Source organism: Tympanuchus pallidicinctus, unplaced genomic scaffold (genome assembly GCF_026119805.1).
Source record: "Tympanuchus pallidicinctus isolate F22 unplaced genomic scaffold, pur_lepc_1.0 scaffold9, whole genome shotgun sequence".
In the NCBI taxonomy this organism is placed as follows: domain Eukaryota; kingdom Metazoa; phylum Chordata; class Aves; order Galliformes; family Phasianidae; genus Tympanuchus; species Tympanuchus pallidicinctus.
In genome coordinates this window covers 10,464,998-10,489,656 of record NW_026294813.1, presented here as the reverse complement: position 1 = coordinate 10,489,656, position 24,659 = coordinate 10,464,998, and the positions used below count along the sequence as shown (strand labels likewise).

At 39.0% G+C, this 24,659-nt stretch overlaps 1 protein-coding gene across 1 annotated transcript in view; it reads right to left on the bottom strand.

Moving 5' to 3' along the window:
* Positions 1-24,182, bottom strand: part of OXCT1 (3-oxoacid CoA-transferase 1) — an 88,300-nt gene extending 64,118 nt beyond the window's left edge. The window contains exons 1-6 of the mRNA XM_052670374.1: positions 23,987-24,182; positions 20,814-20,922; positions 19,369-19,459; positions 7,046-7,181; positions 4,192-4,341; positions 933-1,039 (exon numbers count right to left, since the gene is read on the bottom strand). Coding sequence (XP_052526334.1) covers positions 933-1,039; positions 4,192-4,341; positions 7,046-7,181; positions 19,369-19,459; positions 20,814-20,922; positions 23,987-24,064 — 671 coding nt within the window. The 5' untranslated portion in view covers positions 24,065-24,182. The remainder of the gene's footprint in view (positions 1-932; positions 1,040-4,191; positions 4,342-7,045; positions 7,182-19,368; positions 19,460-20,813; positions 20,923-23,986) is intronic.
* Positions 24,183-24,659: the final 477 nt, after the last annotated feature.

Genomic DNA, 24,659 nt, shown 5'->3' with positions numbered 1-24,659 from the left:
TCTATGATTCTGTGTTAAGAGTTAGGTCAATTAATCTCTCTCTTCATTTTCCAAGTATTTTAATATTATATTAACTATATAATGTATAGAAAAAATGCAGTTATGTAAATACATGTGTATGTATATACTTGAATACATCTACAAAACAGTACTCTAACCCCTATCTTTCATACAGATTTTTTTTTCACTTACTCCTTGTTGCTCTCAATATATACAACAAAAAACTGCATTATTCAGCACCTTCATGTAGTAAACTGCAACTAATTGCTTTAACACTTACCTAATCATCTGAGAGCCATAAAACAAATGAATAAAAACCAGGCATTAAACATATGCAAATCTCTCCTGCTACAGTTCAGGAAAAAACAGAGGACAAGTGTAACAGCCCAAATAAATTACATAATCTCTAGTGTAGTGTCTTTGTTCTTCACTAAAAAGATGTTTAAATTCATATGATGTCACCCCCTGGACAACTGAGAACAAACAAACTTAAAATGCTCTTCTCTGAGGACAGAATCAAGCATTCACAACACTGTCTGGTCAGAAAACTGACTTAGCTTCCTTCGGTTCTGATATACATGATCCTACACCTCTTGTATCAGCCTTCAGTTGCACAATAAAAGTGGCGCAAATTAACAGAAAAATGGAAAGAAACAACATCACTACCTTTCTCCACAGTCAACATTATGAATATGGAATAGCAGACCAAAGTTATAACTACTAATGTTTTATTTAATACTGCATTTGAATTCTCAGACATCATCAGAATAAGTTTTTTTTTAATAGCAGTACAATTTGACAGTAAGGAAAGACAACATGAATGAAATTGAAATCAGTAAGACATTATTTTGGCATCACATGAAACAAGGCTTCTTATCTTTTGTTATCTCAACAATCAAGAAAAGGGTTTCCAACTAATGAACAAGTCATACCTGAAAATGATGTTTCCTGCACGATCAGCCTTCCATGCCTTCACGAGAGCAAAATCTCCTGTAATGGACTTTTCCAGAATAAAGTGACGACCATCAAACTCTCGCACCTACAGAAAAAAAGTACGATATTGAGATGTAGATTTCTTCATTTAGATCTCTCATGTGTTTATTTTGCAGGGATAATTTTACAAACTATTTTATTTAATGCAATTCTATCTGAATAAATGGAGATCAAGTGTATAACCACAGAAAAGCACCAAGAGGTAGTAAACCTCAGGTTCATCCTAAGGTGTCTGTTTAGCAAAATACCAGAAGAACCATACACAGAACAGAATAAAATACATATTCCACCACTCCATCAACTGGAATTAGACATGCTCTTTGCAAATAATTAAAAAACAAATTGCTAAAGCAGAAGTATTGAAAAGCTTTTCACTGCCCATCAGCAGAAGCCTCGAATCTAAACAAAGAAAATTTGATTCTGAGTACACGATTCAGATCATCTGACAGGCTGAATTTCATTTGGTTCTCACTATCTTTATGATCAATACTTGTAACAATAATGTGCAGAAAGTCAGAACATGTAACAGATGAACAGGTACTATGCTAGCAGTTTTGTAAAACGAAATGCATTTTTCAAGAATAAATACAAAATTTTGTCTTTCCAAGATAAAAACTCTCTTGATTGACTAGAGACCAGAGACACACAATCTCTCATAACAATTGGGGTTGGGAAGCAAAATATCGCATGAATTATACCCCACATAGAAAACAAGGTCTAAGAAAATAGTATTCTAGCAGACATCACTAGATTATTTTAAACATAATTACATTTTCTTCACATTCACAAGAGAAGCTCAGAACTGAACCACTTTAGAGAAAAGAATCAGAATTGAATTCAAATTAGAAAATTCAACAGCGGTAAGCTCATTTTTGCATCCATTAGTTTACTGATGTCCAACAAGACTTTGCTAAACAATTAGAGCAGGACATGGTCATACTTCCATGGAGGGAGTTCAATCTACCAAAGACAAGTTAGATGAACCGTCTTTCCCCTCACAAGTTCTCTGTTAAGAGCCTGAAACTACTGAGGATCCTCCAGCCACAATGTGGCTTCTTCAAGAACGTTGTTATTCTTCATCTGGCTTTGAATGAGAGCTACTTAAATCTACTGGATTCACATTCAAGACCTCAGTTCCAAACAACACAGATATACCAAGGAAAATCAATATCTAATCTCTTCATTAGGCATTTCCATTATTAGGTATAGCACTGAATCATAGCAGAAATGAAAGAACAACAGCAAGAAGAAAGAAAACAACAATTTATCGTCCTAGAAAAGATGCAGTGAATATTTGGTGATTGCTGCCATCGAGTAGACAAGACACAAATCATACACAGAAACACTGAGCAGCATTTATTTAAACAATACAGAATGTTAGAGTATACACAGTACTGCTGTAGCATTATTTAATACTTATCAGAGGGGAGAAAATCTGGTAAAAGCATATCAAAAGTTAGTTTTGTGGGCCTGTGGAGGCAGATTTGAGATTTATGAAATGTTATTTGCACTTTACATTGATTCAGTCAAGTCACATAAGAGATGTTACTGGCTTTGCAAAAGACTGAGAAGAACAAGAAGTATTCTTAACAAATACTAAAGGTAAAAAAAAATCTTATCAAAACTATAAGGTATTTCAACAAACAAGATTCCTTCAAATAGGAAAATATCATAATGCCATAATAAGAAATCCAAGGAAAAACAACTATTGTAATGATTCAATAATGAAAATATCAGTGCATAAATCAATGCCATCCAAAGGGACCTAGACAGGATGGCTATGTGCGCCCATGTGAACCTAATGAGGTTCATCAAGGCCAAGTGCAGGGTGCTGCACTTGGGCTGAGGCAATCCCAGGTATTTGTACAAACTGGGTGAAGAGCCCCTTGAGAGCAGCCCTGTGGAGAAGGACTTGGGGGTCCTGGTGGATGAGATGTTGGACATGAGACAGCAGTGTGCGCTTGCAGCCCAGAAGGCCAACTGTGTTCTGGGCTGCATTGAAAGAGGAGTGGCCAGCAGGGAGAGGGAGGTGGTTGTCGCCCTCTACTCAGCTCTTGTGAGGCCCCATCTGCAGGACTGCATCCAGGCCTGGGGCTCCCAGTACAGAAGGACGTGGAGCTCTTGGAGTGGGTCTAGAGAAGGGCCACTAAGATGATCAGAGGGCTGGAGCAGCTCTTCTGCTGGGAAAGGTTGAGGGAACTGATCTTGTTTAGCTTGGAGAAGAGAAGGCTCCAGGGAGAACTCATGGTGGCCTTCCAGTACTTCAAGGGAGCGTATAAAGAGGAGGGGAAATGACTGTTCAAATGGGTTGATAGCGACAGGACCGGGGGAATGGTTTTAAACTGAGACAGGGGAAGTTTAGGTTAGATATTAGAGGAAGTTTTTCACACAGAGGGTGGTGAGGCACTGGAACAGGTTGCCCAAGGAGGCTGCGGATGCCCCATCCCTGGAGGCATTCAAGGCCAGGCTGGATGTGGCTCTGGGCAGCCTGGTCTGGTGGCTGGCAACCCTGCCCATAGCAGAGGGGTTTAAATGAAATGATCTTTGTGGTCCTTTTCGCTCTAGGCCGTTCTATGATTCTATGATAAAAACAATTATCTTTACCCGTAAGATGTTCTTGAGTAAGAGATTACACTCGTTGCAGCATAATGAGAACTCAGAGCGCTAACCTCATCCTCATTTCTTCAAACACAGTCATAGTACCTGAAACCTATTCCCTTCTTCAAGATTTCCACCTAATTTCAAGTTCATGTTTCTCTGTTGGAGATCACAGAGATATCTTTGTAATTTTGAACACTCACACTAAATAGCGTTTCATTTTGTCGAACGTTTCCTGGATGCATCAACTGAGCTTTTTGTGGTTTAACAAGAAAATGCCCAGTCTCTTCTAACGCTGAGGCTTTGGGTACAGCTGCAGGTATGGCCAGAGAATTGGGTAAAGTGAATCAAGAAAGTTTTTCACCTGAGTCAGTTTCTTGATGTTAAGTCACTCAATGCTCCAAGAAATGTGATACACTGCAGGGGACAGGAATGAGCAGAAGGAGGACAATTAATGTAACTAGTAACAAGCCACACCATTAATCCAACATACTGAAGTTAAACTTGGCCAGAAAAAAAACTTAAACAGCCATTTATCTTGGAATTCTGTAAGAAATTCATTTTCAAAAGCAGATTGCTATAAACAGATTGACATCTTACCTCTCTTGGTTGGCTAGCAATAGCAATGGTGCCATCTGAATTGTATTTGATAGGTGCCCCCCCTTCCTGCACCAGTGTCCCATAACCTGTACTGGTGTAAAACGCTGGGATTCCTGCTCCTCCTGCTCTAATACGTTCAGCAAGTGTACCCTGTGGAAAAAACACATTGAAGACCTAGTCATTTAGAAATAACAGATCGAACTCAGGTGAATTATTTGATTGGAATTACTTATATATTATGTTATTTGTAACTTTGACCTTAAACTCCGCAGACCACCACATGCACTACTTCTTCCCACTTTAGCTCTCCTTTGTGGAACTGGTACTGCATATGGCAATAAATGCTTTACATCTAGTCACCAAATGTTCAAGAGCACACTGTAACTCAACTCAATGTCAACTACCAGGATTATGCAACTTCTCTCCTTTAGCTTTTTTCCCAGTCCATCACTCTTATTTAGAAGAGTGTAGAGCTCTTTTTCCTACATGGATGGTAAGAATTTTTAACTTTTATCATCAGTTCAATATGTTAACTTCTTCTTAAGGTGTTGGATAATTAAACAAATTCCTTTTTTCAAGTTGAAAGAGTCACACTCAATAGACTGAAAAAGGAAGATTGGTCTGGATACCATCTGCAAAGAATGCCCAAAACTTGATAGAACTATTTGATTTGAATGTATTTGAATGCCCCATCTGTACTGTATTCTATAATCATCCACTACATAGATACTAACAACTCAAATTCTTTGTTAGCATTCATTGCAGACTGATGGTCGAAGTTGTATCAGCCTGCTTTTCACTGATGTCCTTTCCCAAATATTTTTTTCTGGACTTGAAGCAAGAAAAGGCCAATCACAGTCAATTATCAAGCATGACCGCTTCCAAAACATGGGTTGTGTTTTCCTCAGTAATTTCTGGAAGAAACACAGTGAATTCTTGTAGGTTGCAAAGCGAGGACAGAAAAAAAAAAGACAGTTATAAACCACGCAATGATACTGAGCTCTGAGTTTCAAGCAGCCCTGGCATTTCTAGATCTCACCATGATCTCTCCCTCACTGCAAAACAAGAACATAGTGCTCTCCAGTTTTACCTGAAGTCATAAAAAAATCTAAACAGCATTTTCCAAAAGGCTATTTTATCTTAACAAGAACATATAAAATCCCTGCATCTCTTAACACATTACTGACATTCACTGTTCACCAGTGTGGACTGCAGACCCACAACTGTCATTCAGGATCTACTCAGCTCTTAAGTGCATTCCACAAAGCAAATCACAAGCCTAGGGAGTACAAGATCTTTTGGATGGAATTACCAAACATGAAGTAGGAGGATGGAAAAGATGAATACTGAGGTAACACAGTGGTGAAAAGTGTGACTTCTGAAAAGTGAGAAGTACCTGCTTATTTCCATGCCAGCTGACAGAGTATAGAGATTTCCTGTCCACCCCTGCGCTTCTTAGAGACAGACCAAAGAAATGTAGGCCAAGGACTTCTTCACAAAACTTTACTAATGTTGCTCTTCCCAATGGTTTAAATGAATAACTGTTTAAAGTTCAAAGGCTTTGCTTCACACTAACATGCTGCAGAATTCGATCTAAACAGAATATGACTGATACTCACAATTTTAGACTGTATTGTATGCTAGCTATGCAAGTACCTTGGCAGTGCTAAAACACTAGAAGCAGGCATGTTCAAGCTGTGGTCCACATGCAGCCCACCCCAGCTGGCACTGTGGCCATGCCCCTGCTCTGCGCCATCATCTGCCCCCACCACTGAGCAGCCCGACCGCTCGCACCACTCTGCAATAGACAAGCATCAGTGCGTAACGAGTGCTGTCTGAACTGCACCAGGGTGCAGGGAGGGTGCTCAACTCACACCAGAGAGCTGTGTGTTTTGATTCATTGGCCGAACACAGTGCTGTGAACAGCAGAAAATACACAGCCGTGCTTTCTGTTTTGATCAAGGAACTTGAGAACAGGTTTCAAGATTTTTTATTTGCAACTCCATTTTCAGTTGACATAGCCACATTACATAAGAATTTTCAAATGGAATGCACGGAGTTGCACAGCATGCAGGCTCTAGCTTACTGCAGCTGAAAATGCAGAGCTAATGGTGGTGACTGTTGAAAAATAGTGTTTTGTAGTTGAGATTTCTATCAAATATTGTTGTTATGCTCTTTACATTAGTTATAGTTCCATGGAAACATAGGAGGCATTACTTTGGAGCAGCCCTCATGTACATGGCGCAAAACAATTCCTGTTCACTCAATGTGGCCCAGGAAAGCTGAAAGTTTGGACATCCATGTCTTAAAGCTATGGTGCTATAAAGTGAAGTTGTAAATATTGGATCATATTGAGATTTAACACAGATTTAACTAACAAGCACAAAAAACTTACAGTATTCTGAATTTGAAGTCTGTTCTTTCAAATCCTACCCACTAGATGGCAGATACTGCTCAAACACTTTCCCCAAAAGCACGCAAAGCTACCATCACTTGGTTATACAGGGATTTTCTATCTTTGCTCCCCGGTATGAGCCACAGCAGACAGATTTCACCTGTTTATCTACCATCCAAAAGGTCTTATGAAAAACAAACATTGTGCTAAAACATAGATAAGTATATATATTTACTTCAGATGAACGCAAGGCATACCATGCCATAAATCACAAAATTTAACTGATCAGTTCTTAATCTCACAGTTGCACTCTATAACTTAACGATCCTAAAACAGCAAATTCCACCTGTTTTTACAGAGAAAACATTAAGATTGCACATCAATTTTAAAAAGCAGTTAAGGAACATTCTAATCGTTTTTTCAATGAAAACATACCACAGCTCTGGATAGACGACTTACCTGAGGTGTAAGTTCAACTTCAAGCTCACCAGATAAATACTGGCGTTCAAATTCAGCATTCTCTCCAACATATGATGATACCATGCGTTTTATCTGCTTAGTCTGAAGCAGAAGACCAAGTCCAAAATTGTCAACACTGCATAGAAAAACACAAGGCAATATTGGGTGATTAAAATAGTTCTATTGTATACAAATACAATATCAATGTATTTAATGTTTATCAATGGTAAACTTTAATGACTTAAATAGAAAGGGTAGAGCCATCTTCAAGGATTTCTGACATGAGGAATTGGACGGACACACAAAACCAATATACTGATATTTAGGAATTCATTTCTCAGACCTCATCCCTTCTAAGGCATTGAAGAAATTCCATATGCAACAGCTATAAACACCATCTTTACAAGTGATGATATGTTACACAAATCCTCCTTTAAAAAGCCTTACTACCTAAGAGTCACACCAGATACAAACTGGCTCTTAGTAAACAAAACTAAATTTTTGTTTAGACTCTTCTTACATTAAATTGCCAGTTAAAACGATTGTTCAGCAGCTCAAGAAGAAAGATACATTTATAGTGATGGACTGTACCAAAATCAAAAGAATATTTATATTGTAACAATAAATATTTCACTTTCTTATTTAGAAATTGTCTACTGTAGCAAGAGACATTAACATTGTAATCAAGAAGATTAAAGAATTACATAACAGTTTGGGTTGGAAAGTACCTTAAAGCCCATTCAGTTCCCATGTCCTGCCATGGACATGGTTGTTATCCATCAAGTTGCAGAGGGCCCCAGCCAACCTGGACTTGAGCACGTCCAGGGATATCAACTTTTTACACAGATAGAGAACACTAGGGAAAGGGGGAATGGTTTGAAATTAAAAGAGGGGAGATTTGTATTACGTGTCCAGGTGAAACTTTGCAGAGAGAGTGGTGAGGTGCTAGAACAGGCTGCCTGTTGAGGCTGTGGATGTTCCAGTCCTGGAGAGGAACAAGACCAGGATACATGGGGCCATGGGCAACCTGATCTAGTGCCTGATTTAGTAGCTGGCAACTCTTCTGGCGACACTGGGGTTGGAACTAGATGATCTTTGTGGTCTCCCTCAATACAAACCATTCCATGGATTTTATCATATACGTTGTATTTAACAATGCCAGTTTAATCTGAATGCCAAACATAACAAATATCCTCAAGTTCCAATTCCTCCAAATGTTTCTAAATTCAAATCTTCTCAAGATAGACAATCTTGAGCACTGTTAAAACTTTTGTCATTCTATTGTGCACACAGATAGGACAAGAAAACCATTATGTTATGATATAAAGGCAGAAATAAACAGAGACCATATTACAAACATTTATTTTCTGTTTCTAATACATTATGCAGGATATTGGCAAACTGGTACAAGCTCTTCTACTTTTCTGTTGGTCTCTAACAAATGAGTGGAGAACTCGGGTCCTCCACTCTCACTATAGAAGAGATGCCATAACCCAAAATCAGCTCACAAAAGTAATGTATTTGTGTATTTGTCATCAATTGTCTCGACCCAATAAGACAATTATTCACAACTGGCTTCATATTTCAGAATAAGAAATAGTGAAAAATATTAAAAGTCCTAAAAGAAACCAGATCCAGTGTTTGCATTATAAATACCTTATGGAAAACACTTACAATAAAAAATTTTGTTAATTGCTTTAATAAAATATATCTCTTCTCAATATTAATTTTGTTCTCTTGGTATTCTTCACCTACAAGAGTTCTACTACTTTAGATAGCCAGAAATGAATTCTTACCACAGTGGCCACAGAAGAAAGTAATGCCTTAGACTACTATTCCTCATGCACTATTCCAACTACTGTTAGGGATATTTCCTAACAATGGTGTTACATACTACAGCAATGGGGGGAAAAGAAAGAAGGAAAGAATACATATAAATTAGGTATGTAAAAGTAATATTAAAAACAACAACAACAAGACAACCCTATATTACACATAAAAATAATTAAATAAATATCATCTTAAAAATCCAGTCATGGTGCCGAGTAAGCCAGGTAGTATTTGTTTTGTACACTACACATGTGCAGATCAAAGGAAAGAACCTGCTAGGAAACACACTAACACTCCATCAATTTAGGAGTGATTTTAAACATTCCAGCTACACACTCCTGGCATCCTTTCAAAAGGCCAGATTCAAAAAGTTACCATATGCACTTTTTTTCTAGAAAAGCAGTATTTAATTTCTATCCCAAAGCTTAATACTGTTTGATTAACTTACAAAACTGCAGTATTTCAGTTAAATAGTACTAAACGTACTAAATAGCATTTCACACTTCAGAAAGCTCCACAAACACAAATGGATCAACAAAGAGCATAAGCTTACTTCACACAGACTTCCAGCATCTCAGTACGTGAGAAGCTTATTTCCTTAAGTTTCAAGGAGAATCAGGTGAGCAGGAGGATGCTTTTGAAAGTCACTAACCCAAAGTCACTAACGAGATCACACTGATCCTCTTTTCCAGGATGCACCCAACCCAACTCACACTGATACAATAGCACAACACTCTTCCTGCCTGCAAGCATTGCAGTACTGGCTCCAGTGTTGCGTGAGAAGGAAAAGGGGCTGAGCAGAGAGAGCAGTACCAGCATCAGCTATTCCTTTTCTACCACAATACTCGAAACTACCACAAAGTAAGATATGAAGTCAGGCTTCCCAACTGCATCAATAACAGGGATTGTTTTAAGATTTGGCAACCTATTTCTATGCACACTCAATCAATTTGGAAACTACACAGGTAAGTAAAGCAACATTTTCTAGTATAATCTTCTACATTTATTTTACGCACTCTAGATGTAAGACCATTCAAAATACTTTCTCCATTCCCCAACTCTGCCCTATAAATAAATCCAGCTCTGATGCAATACCATACAGTGGAAACTGTCCCACTGCCAAAGCCTTAAGAAATGTGTGTTGCCTAGAAACAACCTATATTTCTAAATCCCTTCAGGAAAAACTTTCAGCAATTTTGAAACTACAAACAAAAATAAAAATATGAAAGCAAAGTAGAATGAGGAATCTTGGGGGCGAAGAATGGGAGAAAAATAAAAATAAGCACAACTATGTGAGTGTCACTCAAACCAAGAGAACTCCTAATAAAACCATCAAACTCTAACTTCTCTTTATTAAAAAATAATGAGCAAACATAACAGATCAGCTAATATTTGAAAGCGGTTGAACAGGGTTGCATAAGCAGAGTACAGTACAGCAAAAGAAGTTAAATAACAGTCTGCAGAGTTTTATAGTTGAGCAGTATTTTAAACTGTCCATAAACCATAGTTTCCTATGCACCATTCACAAAGTTTATACTGCTCTTAGCATTTCAAAACTTGCAAGCTATTTAACCAAAACAGGCAGACATGAGACTTCTGCATGCAGAGCATATTCTGACTGCACATACCCATGAGAAAGGGATGGCAACAGACGGTTGTAATTACCGAAGAAATTTCTGCCTCTTTTCACCTAGATTTAAACTGTTTGCTTCCACAGTTGAAGCAACAGTACTGTAGCATATTATGTTCAGCAGGATTTTGCAGGTCTTCATGCCTGGTCCCATGGAGATACACTTGATTCTCTCATCTGCTGCAGGAAAGTTCCCTCTCAGTGAGAACTCTGCAGCTACAAAGATGTCTATAAGAAATTAAATAGAGTTGGATAAAAGTTCTCACACTCATCCCAAGCTTTTTCTCATTTCTTAAGCCAATCTTTTTTCCATACATCAAAGGAGGTCCATTTAAAAAAAAATAAAGCATTGAGGATCAGTCAAGAAAGCACATAGGCCATGCAGCCTTATTTTCCAAATACAAAAGTAATTCCATTACCAGGGGAATTTCACCTTCAAAGCAGCACTGCAAAACTCAATCATTTTTACTTATACATTTATTTTGTGTGTCAGTTTCTGAAAATAAATATTATGATATCCATCTTTTCTAAGGACTCAATTTGCATTCAGCTGCCTATCTGAATTACTGAATTAACTCTTCCATCTTTCATTCACATTAGTTTTTCTTTCATTTTGAACATTTCATTCTGATTTACATTTCCTGTATTTTTTTCTTCCTTTCTGAATATCCAAAGAAAATAACATTTCATGTGTTCAGACATGCAAGTGTCTGAAAGCTGCTGTCATTTCTATTCTCTTCAACTTTGTCCTTAACCAGACATCTCTATCCTGGAATAAAATTAAAAAACAACTACTGATTTAGAGAAGTTTATTACAATGTAAGGTTGCTTTCCATTTTTTTCTTCTTTTTTCTTAATAGTGATTGTTAGCTTTCCTTTTCCATATTGTGTTGCTTTCTTGGTCTTTTTATTTAGGGCACAAAAGTTTCTTTGAACTTTACAGCTTTGCGCTGAAAACGTTATAACTAAATATATGCCTTGCAGGTTATGTCCCTCCTATCAAATGATAGGAAAATATCCTTCACTGAGTAAATGGAAAGAGTACATCCTGTATATATGAATCTAAATTCAATCACTTAAAAAAAAAATGAAACAAAGGTGGGCATAATAAAAAATGTGTTGCCCTGAAGAGGAAGCTTTCATGCATGCCGTCAGAAGGAAAGTGCATATTAGTGCTATACAGAATGGTTTATCCTCAGAACTGCCAAGATTTCTAGAAGATTCCTACTCTATAAGGATGAAACCTGAATCTACAGAATACACGAAACAAAAACAGAATAAGAGATCTAAAATGGCACCCTTCAAGAATGTAAGTAATCCAAGTTCATGGTCTCCATTCTACTAATAGTGACCAGAAAATGGAATAGCAATCAAGTGTCTCTTGTTTAGCAACACATTACTTTCTATTGTTTTATTCCTCCCAGATCAGTGAAATCTTCCTGTCAAAAACTACTGTCAGCCCTTTTAATTAAAAAATTAACCAAAGAAGACTCCCAGCTGGATATAGCCCACAAATTTCAAGTATACCTACAAGCAGTCAAAACTACATGCCAAAGTTGCACTCCAAATAACTTTAAGGTATTTGGCAGTTCTCAGACCTTTATGGCTTTTGACTCTCAAGCAAAATACATTATGCAGCATCACAGAGAAGATGACTATATCAAGTTTCCACGCTTCACACACCAAGAAGCCCCACATAGACTAATAGAGTAGAAATCGATTATGAAAGAAGAAAAACAAAACTAAGACTTGGGATGTCAAACTACTTCGGCAAATGACATACTCCCTTTGAGTAAATAAAGGTAAGTGCACACTCCTCCCTGCATTTGTATATATGTCTATAGTGTCCAAGAAAAGTAGATGTCTACATATAAACAGCCAGTTTCCGTACTGGGAACACTTCAAAATACTAGCGAGGAGCATCAATCAGCACTATTACTTTTTTCCATGTCTCTTAAAAACAAGTGTTTCTATATACTTGCTGTCCAAAGATCCTCCAGGATCTGAGGTAGATATTTTGAAGAGATCACACCAAGGCTAGAAGTCACTGGTCAGAAAAGGTCAGCATATATATTTGGGTTATATTGTATCAAAAGACATGGGTGCAAGAAGAGCTGATGTGTTGACACACCTGACTTTCCTCCTTCAACAGTCTGGAAACACAATTTCTTCCATTTCTGACCACTTAAAAGAGGCTTCATCTTGATTCTTTTACTTTGTAACTTCAGCTTCTCAGTTTTCAATAGAACCTGCTAGAAGTTGCATACAATTCTGTCTCATGCTACGTTCACACTTTCAGAGCAAGTCTAGATAGACAACCCAGCTAAAAGAGACAGACCACTAACCACATGTTTGACATTTCTTAGAAATGCAGCCTTATTGTTGTAGGCTCACAGGGCCACCCTAACATTGGCATAAAACTTGACCAATGTGAAAAAATGCATTACTGAAGAAATCAGACAAACTTCTGATCCCCCCCCCACCACCTCCCAGGCACAAAAAAAAATATCATGATGTGTAATCATGACATTATGAGAACGTGATCCTTTGCAGGATCTGTTTCTGTTTTTCTTTCTATCTTGGACTCCCAAAAAATTACATGGGGAATGAGGGGAAGATGAGCAATGAGAGGAAAACTACAATCAGCCTTTTCCCCAGGATATTTATCCACCTGTCCTAATGAAAAGTGGTTAACGAAGGCAGAAAAGAGAGGCAGAAGCTCTGCCAGAGGGAGCAACTTAGCAGCAGGAAGAGAGAAGCACTGGAGCTTCTGTGTGCTGAGTCAGTAAGAGGTAGGACAGAAAGCATGGTAGGAGATCACAGCCCCCAGAAACCCTGGCAAATGACAAAGAAACGATGCAGTGAACCACATTCAGCTGGAACAACCCTTCCTAATGGTGGAAGAAAAAGGAGTCTATGGCTAGTGGCTAGTCTATGGCTTGAAGAACTGCCTGCAAGACTGAGCATTAAAACTCCTCTGCTCTTTGTCCACAGTATTTGCACTGCACACTTCTCCCTCCACCACTAAAGCCTTCTTAGGGAAACTGTCTTCCCTATTCCAGTGACTTCAGTAGTATTCTTCAACTGTCATATTCCTCAAAAGCACCCCCCTACCCACAACAGAAACCCAAGCAAACAAACAAAAACAACCAGCATATCACTGATGTAAGAACGACTAGTGCAGACACCGACCCCAAGTCCATCAAGAAATTGTGAACACAGATAATTTCTAAGGAAGACAAGTACTGTACATTCTGAACTTAAATTAGCTGTCTCCTCATCTCCTTGTGTTATGAAGTTAGATACTGCATCATAACAAAACAACAACAACAAAAAAACCCCACTCAATTAAGAACTTTTAATATTTATCTAATTTTTCCTTCACCATTAAGTTAAAAAGAATAGACTTCATCTGTTGAATATTTGGATTTCACCACACATGCATCATACTTCAAAAGCCTCCTGGCTGAAACTTCAGTCAACTTCTGTTTTGTCTTTCCTAGAAACCCAGTTGACACGTTTTTTCAACTGTGCCAAGTCCTTCACCTATTTTTTCTTGTTTGTAACTAGAACCAACAAGTAATCTACTGAACTGATATTTCTCAATATTTCCATTGCAAAGTTTAGTACTTTGGGGCAGTCTGCCCTGCTAAAACCCTAAATAACTTCCAAACTAAAATTAGCAAGATGACCTGCTCAGATCAAGAGAGATTTAAAGTTCATACCAGGTGAACAATCTAACAGCTGTAATAAAGCATCTGATTAGAATATTTATGAAGAATGTAAATTTATGGGTGGGGAGGGAAGAAAATTGCCCCAAATACTCAACCTAACCCAAGAAATGTCTTACAGACCTTTCCCATTACTTTGACAACATGTCATAAGCAGAGGGAGAGTCATTGGTTACCACACAGTTCACTTTTGAAAGTATGCTTAATTTTGGATGTTTATTTTTTTTAATGTACATAAAGAAATGACATATGCAGCATGAGAAATTCTAAGTATCATCTTGACTATATCTCTGTGTAACACCAGCTTTTTTTCATGCTCTCCAATAGACTTTTTCAGTTATATTTTTAGCTCCAAAACAAGTGATCATCACTTTCATGCCTTGACACCCTATTGACATACTACGTGGAAATGTTCTCAATGTTCTGTGAATTTGGAGCAAAACTTGTACTGGAGGGCTCTGTTTGTTTCGTGGTTGTTTTTATTTTTTTAAATTTAAAAGGAAGGAACAGATGTATTAACTTACACGGAACAAATTAGGACACGGGGATTACATACACAAGAGCAGTTAGGAAGGCTGTGGCAAAGTTAGCAGATATTTTAGTTTTAAGAGATACATTCAATTCAGAGCAATTATTGACAACTGAGATGAGTCCTAACATTCTGTATTATTAGCCCTGTCTTAAATACAGGAAAAAAAATTGCTAAGAACAGAAAAATACCATTCATGCTTTACAATATGGGGTACCAAGTGATGATGTAAAGTCACTATCTAAACTATGCATCAAAAAACTGACACTGAGTACCTCCTTTTCTGGGGACTCCACAACTGTCCATTACCAAAATCAGGCCTTAGATTCAACGGATCTGTGTAACTTAGTGAACTGAGGCATGGGACTAAATGTTTAACACAAAGCTATTTTCTCCTTACTAAAGCATATCACTGAAATGTCAAAAATAACTTTTACAAAAAGAGCACAAGATACAAAAGGTTGGTAATGCCTTCTAAGCAGACAGCTTATATTTGTGATAATCTGACAGCATATTGCCAGTCTTTAAAATGATCACTCAAATGATTACAAATTAAGATATACTAGCTGCGACTTCTCTACTTTTTATTGTAAGTAAAACCCTGATGTTCAAAAATAATGCATACGTAAATCCCAAAACCAGACAAAATCCAGAGGGAAGTATGCAAGTCAGACCACATATACAGCCAGTGCAAGTAATGGACTTCATTTTTTTCATAACACAAACTCAGTATATTGAGATGGGACAGAGAGAGTCCAAGTGTTGATATCAGAATTAGATTATACCCAAAATTAGTTGACTGTTTTGTAACTATAGTTAATTTAAAACAGTAATTTGAAACTAATTTATTAAACTGTCCTTTAAAATATTTGTCTCTGTTACCAACAAGAATGTTTTTTTGTTGTTGCTGTTGTAACACAGATCCTGAAAGACTGCACTCCGGTAGCCATGGCAAAAACTGGTCTGAAACACTCAAGTCTACTGAAGTCAGTACATAAGAGATCTTATGAACCCTTAAGGCAGACACAAAGCAGACATGTGCAAGAAGGTATTATGTGTTAATCATGACTGTGCTGGGAATTTACTGAATCAGATTTTAAAACAAGGATGTACTGAGTGTATTTAATCAAATTTAAACAGCAACAAAGCAAAGACGAAATGAAATGGATTCTAGAAATTTACTGAGACAGAATCCTCTAAATTAAAGGACATAATCATATATCATAAAGGAAAATTTAAAATATGAATATCAATGTTGAAGCAAGTTATAAGAAAGGTGTGAGAGTCTGTATTATTAAAGTACACCTACCCACCATAATATCTTTCACTATCTCTCCAGTTCACAAGTTCCAGCTTCCCTTGCAGCAAGCTGTGTAAATAGCAAAGATACTGGATATTTGTACTGCTTCCCTTTCAAACACTTTGCCTTGTTTGGCTTGGCAAAAGAGTAACTATTCTTAAATGCACCATTTCACTGGCTAGTGCAGAGTTCATACACTAATGCACTGCACAGCAGCAGGCAGTATGTTAAGCAGTATCAAGTTTCTAACTAAGGTGCACAAAAGTGCTTCATACATCACTGTACATCTCATCCTTGGCTTTCACAGGTCAAAAAAAAAAAAAGGCTTTATCTGCCAGCAACAAAGATGAATTTAGGAAGGTCTTGGAGACATCCTCTCCTCCTTATTTTACTTCAGCATCGCACAGTAATGTAAGATCTTGTGCACATACCACTCCCTTCTTAGCTGTTTCCATACACTGCCAAGTATTTCTAAACTTGGCTGAACCTTCCTGCTCTTCTCCACTGCAAGAGGATATGCTTTCACATATGCTATCTCCTACTAGTAAAGCCCAGCACTACTGCTGCTCCAGCAGCCCCTGAAGGTAACAGGCACTAGCATCTGTACAAAACAGAAGGATGCAGGTGTAAAGCACTTTTAAAATCTGATGGTGTGGAGGCTTGTACTGGAGACAGACTTGAATGCCAACTATGCCTAAAAGAAGGCACAGACCATCACACTCTTCTCTAAGGAGCTGATCAGATTTCAGTGAACTAATTCCAAGCAAAAAGAATTAAATAATACTTTCACAGCAACAACCAAGCTTTTTGTAGTCAGGTCTCCAGCCACAGAGACACAAGATTTCTCAGGGAAACTCTTTCAAGCCAAATTAATTCCAGCCTACACAATCACCAACTACATACATACTGAGAGAGAGAGAATACAACACAAAATGTCAGCTGCTTTGTTGTATCCTACATTGCTTCTCTTCACTTTTAAACCTCTGTCTGCCCCCCAAAAGCATTCACTCACCCATACAATTCACAAATATGTATATCATTCTGAAATCAGTGTTAGCAAGAGTGACTGATCTCATCTGTGTCACTGGTCTTTCCTCTCATAATACTAACAATTTCGAACTCTCTCATTTTTAACATCCAGGAGACTGTGGGGCTTGAGTCTATGTGCTAATAAAAATTATATTTATTATCCATCAACAAGCAATGCCAAGTAGGAAGCAATGAAAAAAAAATATAAAGGTTAATGCATAGTGAACTTCACCTTCAGATGTCTGTTTTTCATGCGTATAGAAACAACATACATATACATTGGAGCAAAGTCTAAAATAATAATAAAAAGAAAAAAGCCACAGCTATCTTTGTATAAGAATAAATATAAAAATAAAAGAGGTAGTTTATTTGTAAGGTGGCCAAAGTATTCAAACAGGAGAGAATAATAGTGAGAACCCTAACAGAACTAAGCATAAGGATTTCACGTACTTTTATCTAGGAGTCAGACTGTAACTAAGTGACCTTCTATTAAACATATGACATTTTGCAATGCAGCTTCAAGGAGACATACTTAGGTTTTGATTTGATGTACAAACTCAAATACTCCAGAATTGTCAAGATCGCTCTAAAGAATGTTCCAAAATCAGTAAGGTTGTATATTTTGATTGAAGAAAAACATTGCCTTTGATCAAATACATTTTTTATTATAATGAAACTTACAAAATAACATTTTTCAACACTTTTCCCTATACTGTTATTACTAATTTCAATCTAGGCATTGGTATTAACTTATTATCCAGGCAACAGTTTCAATAACATTAGCTAACAGAAGTCAGAAGTTGATCTCGCTAATTATTAAATGTTCACTTGGAAAGGTAGTACATAAGACCACAGCCAAACTTTTGGAGTTCCCTTGTTGTGACGGTTTACATAAGAAAGGATAATAACTTTTAAAGCAGCTTCTTTTGTTGTTGTTTTTCGTTATTAACTGCTATAGCTGCATATTTTGTAAGATATTCCAGTTTTAAGTCATGTTAACACCAGTCTGATTAAAAACAAAACAGATTGGAATACACTCCAACCTAATTCACTTTTTTATCAAGGCTGGTGGAATTGAGGAAGCAGGGTTTGACATCTATTTTTGTTTCACACAGATAATCAAGTTCTTTATACCCTCTTTCTGCCTCACACACTCATACATCTCATTTGACGAAAGCACAGAAACAAACAAACAAACAAACAAAAAAAACAGTTCCCTCATCCTTTAAAATCCTCATTATGATTTCATCTCAAATGCATCAATCAAAAGTAAAGTGTAATAACACAGGAATTACTGTTCACTGAAAATAGGCATCTTTAAAAAGAAAAGAAAAAAAAAAAACAAAACACAAGAATTCTTCCAACTGGCTTCCTTATTGTCAGCACTGTGTAACTCCAGTATATCCAGCAGTGTAAATTTTCATATTTCACAAGGCAAGAGGTGAGAATGAGCGCCTCAATGAAAACTATTGCTAAAGTATGTGCAATGCTACTAGGAGACATCAGTCCACACTACTCAAATCTATGACAAACCAAATAACATCAGAATTATTCTGTTGCTGTAGGTGACATTTAATAGGGTAAGTCACTGAACCAAATTTGGGGCCTCCTGCAGATGCTGGTGACCAACACGATGCAAGGAGACGATCATCAATCTTACCGAGCAGACCAATTTCAAATATGTCACTATATTCTGTATGTCAGTACTTTTATTTAATTTCATTTCAGTAATAATCTGCTTCAACAGAAGTGGCTGTAGTTATTTTTCTATGTGACATCAGGATTCACTGGCAATTTCACATGAATTTCTTCACGGGTAAACATTTGAAATACTGAATAAATTCAAGGTACTGCATAGAGCTTCTCCATCATATTCTCCACTGTTGCTGCAAAGTTTTTTCTTTTCTTTTTAAAGTAGCATATCTACAATAAAACGTTGTCAGAAAGCACTGAAGTGCAGTCAAGAAAACTTCCTACCTTAAAGCCATACAAACTACTGATATTTTTTCAGTTTAAATCAACAAGTTAAATACAGAGAAATATACATAATGCCTGTGTTCTACAGCATTTACAATTCTTCCCTGACAAATTTGTATATACATAGAGAACTGTATTCTTGGCCCACTCCAAAAGTAACACTTCCAAAAACAGCACATCCGTGAACATGAAAATGCTTACAATGAGAAGTAATACTTTTTCCACGCATATCAGCATTCTCACAAGAACAGAACATTCAGGCTGTACTTATTAAGCCACAGACACATGTATACCTACCCTGCATTGTTACTGACTGCTGTAATACCCTTTACTCCAGTCTTCAGTAAACCCCCAATGAGATTTTCAGGAATCCCACACAGTCCAAATCCTATGCCAAATGAAAGAAAATTGAAAACGAAGCAAGTGTTTGAAAAAACAGCTTAAACTGAAGTGAGAATGTGTGCTGGTTAATTAAAAACTATCTTCTGAACATAAAAAAATCACATTAGCTGATTAAAAAAAAAAAAAAGAACACTTCTGGAAAGATCTGCACCCCAGTACTGAAATCTCCCAGTCAACTAGATGCTTCCAGTCTGGATGAAAGCAGTTTACCATCAGATGTCTGCTCATTTGCAAGTGGCCTTTGAAGCAGAGCTCCAAGATCGTGTCTCTCCTGATGCAGGTTTTAACTGCTCACTGTGCCTCTACACTCATTAGCCCTCCTATTTCTGCGCAACTAACCTTCAAATCTTCACTGCACAGAACAATTTCAAACAGAAGGAGCAAAGATTTCTCCCATGCAGTGTAACCTATAATTAGGTGATAAAAATCTGGGAACCTTAACTAAGTTCCTGTAAACTGGAAGCAAGATAATCCAGATCTCCACCCAGGCTGAGGTACCTTATACCCCGACTTATTATGCAAAAGCCTCATATGCCTAAAATGAAAGAAAATGGTACATTTGGTATGTCCTAGGCCAGGCTCTGATGCTGTGATTATTAGCATTTTGTTTGCAACTGGATCTCAGATTTTCATTTATTCCCATAAACAGCAACAAAAAAAAGCCCAAAACCCTCTTCCTATTTGTAATTCTGCATTACTACAATGATGTTTCCCATGTTTTAAACAATACTTTCATTACTCTTCTCCAGTACTAAAAATCAGTTATATCAAGCTAAATAGATCGTCTTTGGGTAGCTTAAACAAGAAATTGTGAAAATTCAAAAACTCTAGTCACATTGAAAGCTGATGTGACACAATTCCTTAACTCTTCTGGAAATATGACACATTCAGAATAATGTAGATAAGTAGTGCTTTCACTTCCCACAGCCATAAACAGCTTAGGTGATTTGTTCAAGGTCACAGAGAGCCAGTGAAAAGGCAGGTACGGATAGAGAACACTACCATAATCATAGCCTAATCAAAATTCATTTCTTCTGTTTGAAATAATGATGCTAATCCAAAAGACTGAGTTTACTTTCAGTGTTCAAACTGACCCAATTAAAGTCTAATGCTTTATTACCGACAAAAAACATTTAAGGTTTTTCTTTTCCCTCACCTAAGAAATGGGGATATGCTTACTGATAAGGTCTGCCCCTCAATTAGCAGAGTTGAAAATTATTTGTTTAAAGTACCCAAACAAGTATACACATTATCAAATTAGTTAACATTAGAAGAATCAAAACAAATGTTTCTCATCTATAGAGTAAGAGCTTGCGCTCATAAAGGATTGAAGTATTTACCACCAACAAGTATAGTTGCCCCATTGGGTATATCTTTTACAGCTTCAACAGGATCAGTATAAAATTTGGTGTTGCGATGACAGCTGGTAGAAAAATAGCATCCAAAAGCCTGGAACAATAGTAAAAGAAGTGAATGAATAAAAAGAAATACATACCAGTTCTGTAATTATAACCATGCCCCTGGCTAACTAATCCTGCATCAAGTGGACAATATCCAAAGAGATTTAAAATTCTGGAATTTTATCCACAACTGCTGAAAAAGTTTTACTTACTGTAAGCACATTCACAAATTTCAGAATCACAGGGGTTGAAAGCGACCTCAAGAGATTATTGAGTCCAACTCCTGGCTAAACCAGGCTCCTTACAGTAGGTCACACAGGTAGGCATCCAAATGGGTCTTGAAAATTACCATAAAAGGAGACTCCACAACCTCCCTGGCAACCCATTCCAGTGTTCCGTTGCCCTTACCATAAAGACATTCTTCAGTATGGAACTTCCAGTGTAGAAGTTTTAGGCTATTACTCCGTGTTCCATCTTTATGCTCCTACGCATGAGTTACAGCAACCAAAAGACTGCTCTCATTCATATATTACTACTGTAGATTCAAAGGTACACAACTCACTGAGTATAGGAGACGCACAAGTAGAGAGCCAACATCAATACAAATTCAGAACAGAGAGGCCAAAGAACAACTACAGAGCAGAACAGCACTGTAGTAACCAGATGTCCTTTGATGACATGATCCTTCCCCAGCCTCCTAATGCAGTCTCAAGTTGTCTTAGTGGTAGAGAACAACCTAGAATCACGGAGACTGATACAAATACATGAAAAAGGGAGGGCACATGTGAAATGTGTACTTTGTGGCACAGCTGCTATACCGAAATCATCACAATTTCTCTACTGTATTCTTAGATTGCAGTGATCCTAAATCCTTTCTTTCTCTTTTCTTTTTTTTTTTTTTTATTATTTTCCACTATTATCATCATGGATAAATACTGCACAGAGCCAGTGCTTCAGTTGCAATTGATTAAGTCACCACAATCTCAAAAAATTGAGAGTACTTGGAAATTAGTATACTAGCTATTGGTGTTTCCTCTCCTACTTTTACAGTGCAAGTGGGAAAACTTAGAGAAAGAAGAATGAGCAAGTAAATAACAAACAAGTTAATCTACACACAATTTAAAACACAATTTAAGGCATAATTCTTCTCTACAGAGTTGTCTTAAGATTCATTTACAGCCAGGGTAGTAATTTTTGGCTCAGTTTCAAGATTACACAAACTGCTTCCCTCATAAAATTAAAGCTAGAAGGGTTTAGACTGCATATTAAGAAAAGCCTTCTGAATGAATGCTTATTTCCTTCCCATTGGGAACATTAATAGTCATCCACTTTGATGAACTCAGAAAAATATTTCTAAGTGGGAACTGTAGTACTGAGAAAGAGACTATTCTCTGCTGTACCACAGCTGTTTCTTTCAGAAATATTTTTTCAGAACTGCAGTCAGACTGCAAAGCACACGCCTCCTGGCCCCATTTGGCAAGAGCATGACAAAAGAAGCAGGGCTAGCAGCACCAGGTATTTCAGTACAACAAGTCTGCAGGCAGGCACAGAATGGCAGATGAACGGAGCAAGTGGGCTGAAGGGAGGCTGGGTACTGCTGCATAACCATGCTCAACTCATATGGATAAGAACGTTCTTAAGCAACCACGTGGTAAATCTTCATAACAGCAGAGAACAAAGGAACAGCACATGTATCCAGCATGCTAACAGGCTGTGTGTCTCCAGTGAGAATTCCCATGCTACTACACTAAGTATGTTTTTCTCAGCCCCTTCCTCATTCTCTGTATCATTGGCAACAGTCTGTGACTGCACTGGAGGAGGAAGCTGAAGCCTCTGTACAGGGCTGCAACTCTGGCAGCCCAGGTTCCCAAGATGCATAGTAGAGTTAACTCTGTAGAGTTAACTCAGCAGGCAGGGCACTATCCTTTGTAGTGGGATGGTGGAGAGAACTGGAGTAAGCAAAGTAAAACCAATGGGTTGAGACAGATAGTTTAATAGATCAGGAAGTAGGGAAGGGAGGAATAATAAAAAAGAATACCTAAGGTGAGTGATGCACAACACAAGTGTTCACCAATGCTTAGCCAGTCTCTGAGCATCAGAAGCTCCCAGCCAACCCCCCAGCTCTATTGTTCAGCATAACACCACATAAAGTGGCACATCACTTCTGCCAGTTTGGGTCAGCTGTCCTGGTTCTGTCCCCTCCCAGCCCCTGGCTGACAGGGCAGCATGATAAGCTGAAACATCTTTGGCTCTGTAAAAGCACCACTCAAAAAGTACTAACACATAGCGTGAGAATACAGTTGATCACACCCAAAGCCCAACACAGCCATGTCAGCCAGACACTATGGAAAACTCTACCCAAGCCAAAATGAGGACAACTGGGAATAGAGGAGTCAACCACAACGGTCAACTGACTGGAAAGAAGCTTTGCAGAAAACAGCAAGACAGGGAGAAAGAAAAAGGCAAAATTCACAGAAAAGCAGAAGTATAATTTAGCATAATGAAGACTAAAATGATGATCATTTGCTTATGAAGACATGATGTGAGGCAACTACGAGCACTCGAAAGCAAACAAATTTGTTTTTCCGTTCAGTTTTTCAACTGAAGCACTAAGAAAAGCCATGAGTACAGCCACCTGGGGAAGAAATTAATTAGCTCTGGCTCCACATAGGCTGGAAAGCACCAGAGCGGCGAGGTTTGGCGCAACCTTCTTCGCGGACAGCGGGGCGAGCCGCTAGGCAGCGCGGGGCCGCGGTCCGACACCTGCGCCTGGCAGCGCGTGCGGAGTGCCGCCCGGGCAGGGAGCGCCGGTACGCAAAGCCTCGTCCTGCGGCCGGATAGCAAGAAAACCGAACCCGCAGCCCGGCCCACGGTCACCGCCCCGCATCTCGCTAGCAGTGCTGCTGCCCGTCCGGCTCCCTAGGGCCGGAAGCGTCCTATAAATGGCGAAAATATATATAATTAAAAACCAGTGAAAAGCATCCCTTCGCTAACGCGCACGGGCGAGACCGCCCCCGGAGGCGTTGGCGGCAGGGCGGTCCCCGGCCTCTCGCCTCGCCGCGGGGATCCCGCCAAGGTCACGGCAGCCCGGAGACCGCTTCGTCGCGCTTTACCTCGGCGCCCCGTGCCCGCGCGGCGGGAAGGAGGATGCGGCGGCCGAGAGGCGACAGCAGGAATTTGTACGCCGCCATCTTCGGATGCGCGACTCCCAGAGAAGGAACGCAGGGGCTGCGGGCAGAGGCGAGCAGGAGGAGGCGGCCGTCCAGCGGCAGGCGGAAGATCCAAGCACGCTGAGGACGGCGGCTCGGGGTCACGTGTGCCGAAGGAGGGTGAGGGGCTCGGCACCGACGCCCACTGACGTCGGCTGCGCCCGAGGCGGGGCTGGCGGAGGGGCGGTGGCGCGGCGGGGGGCCGCGGCCTGCGGGAGCCGGCGGCGGGCGACCGGACGCGGGAGTGATCCTATCGGCGGCGAGTGCCCGCTCGAGCGGCCGGGGCAGCCCCCGGAATTGGGGCGTCCCCTAGGGCTCGGCCCTCGGCGGCAGCGAGCAGCGTCACGGCCCTGCCCAGTGTCCCCGAGCCCGCGCCCCGCACGCTGAAGAAAGAACACGGCTAGCAGTTCGGCTCTTAAAAACGCTCTGACTGATGGCAGACGTGCATCGACCGACGTGGAGTACTAATTAAGGTTACAGATCATCAGTGGTGATGTGTGTTCTCTGCTTTACTGGTAGCGCCCTACTGTACAGCAAGACAACTCGCTCCGACATATGTATCCTTGTTAAGTTTTCT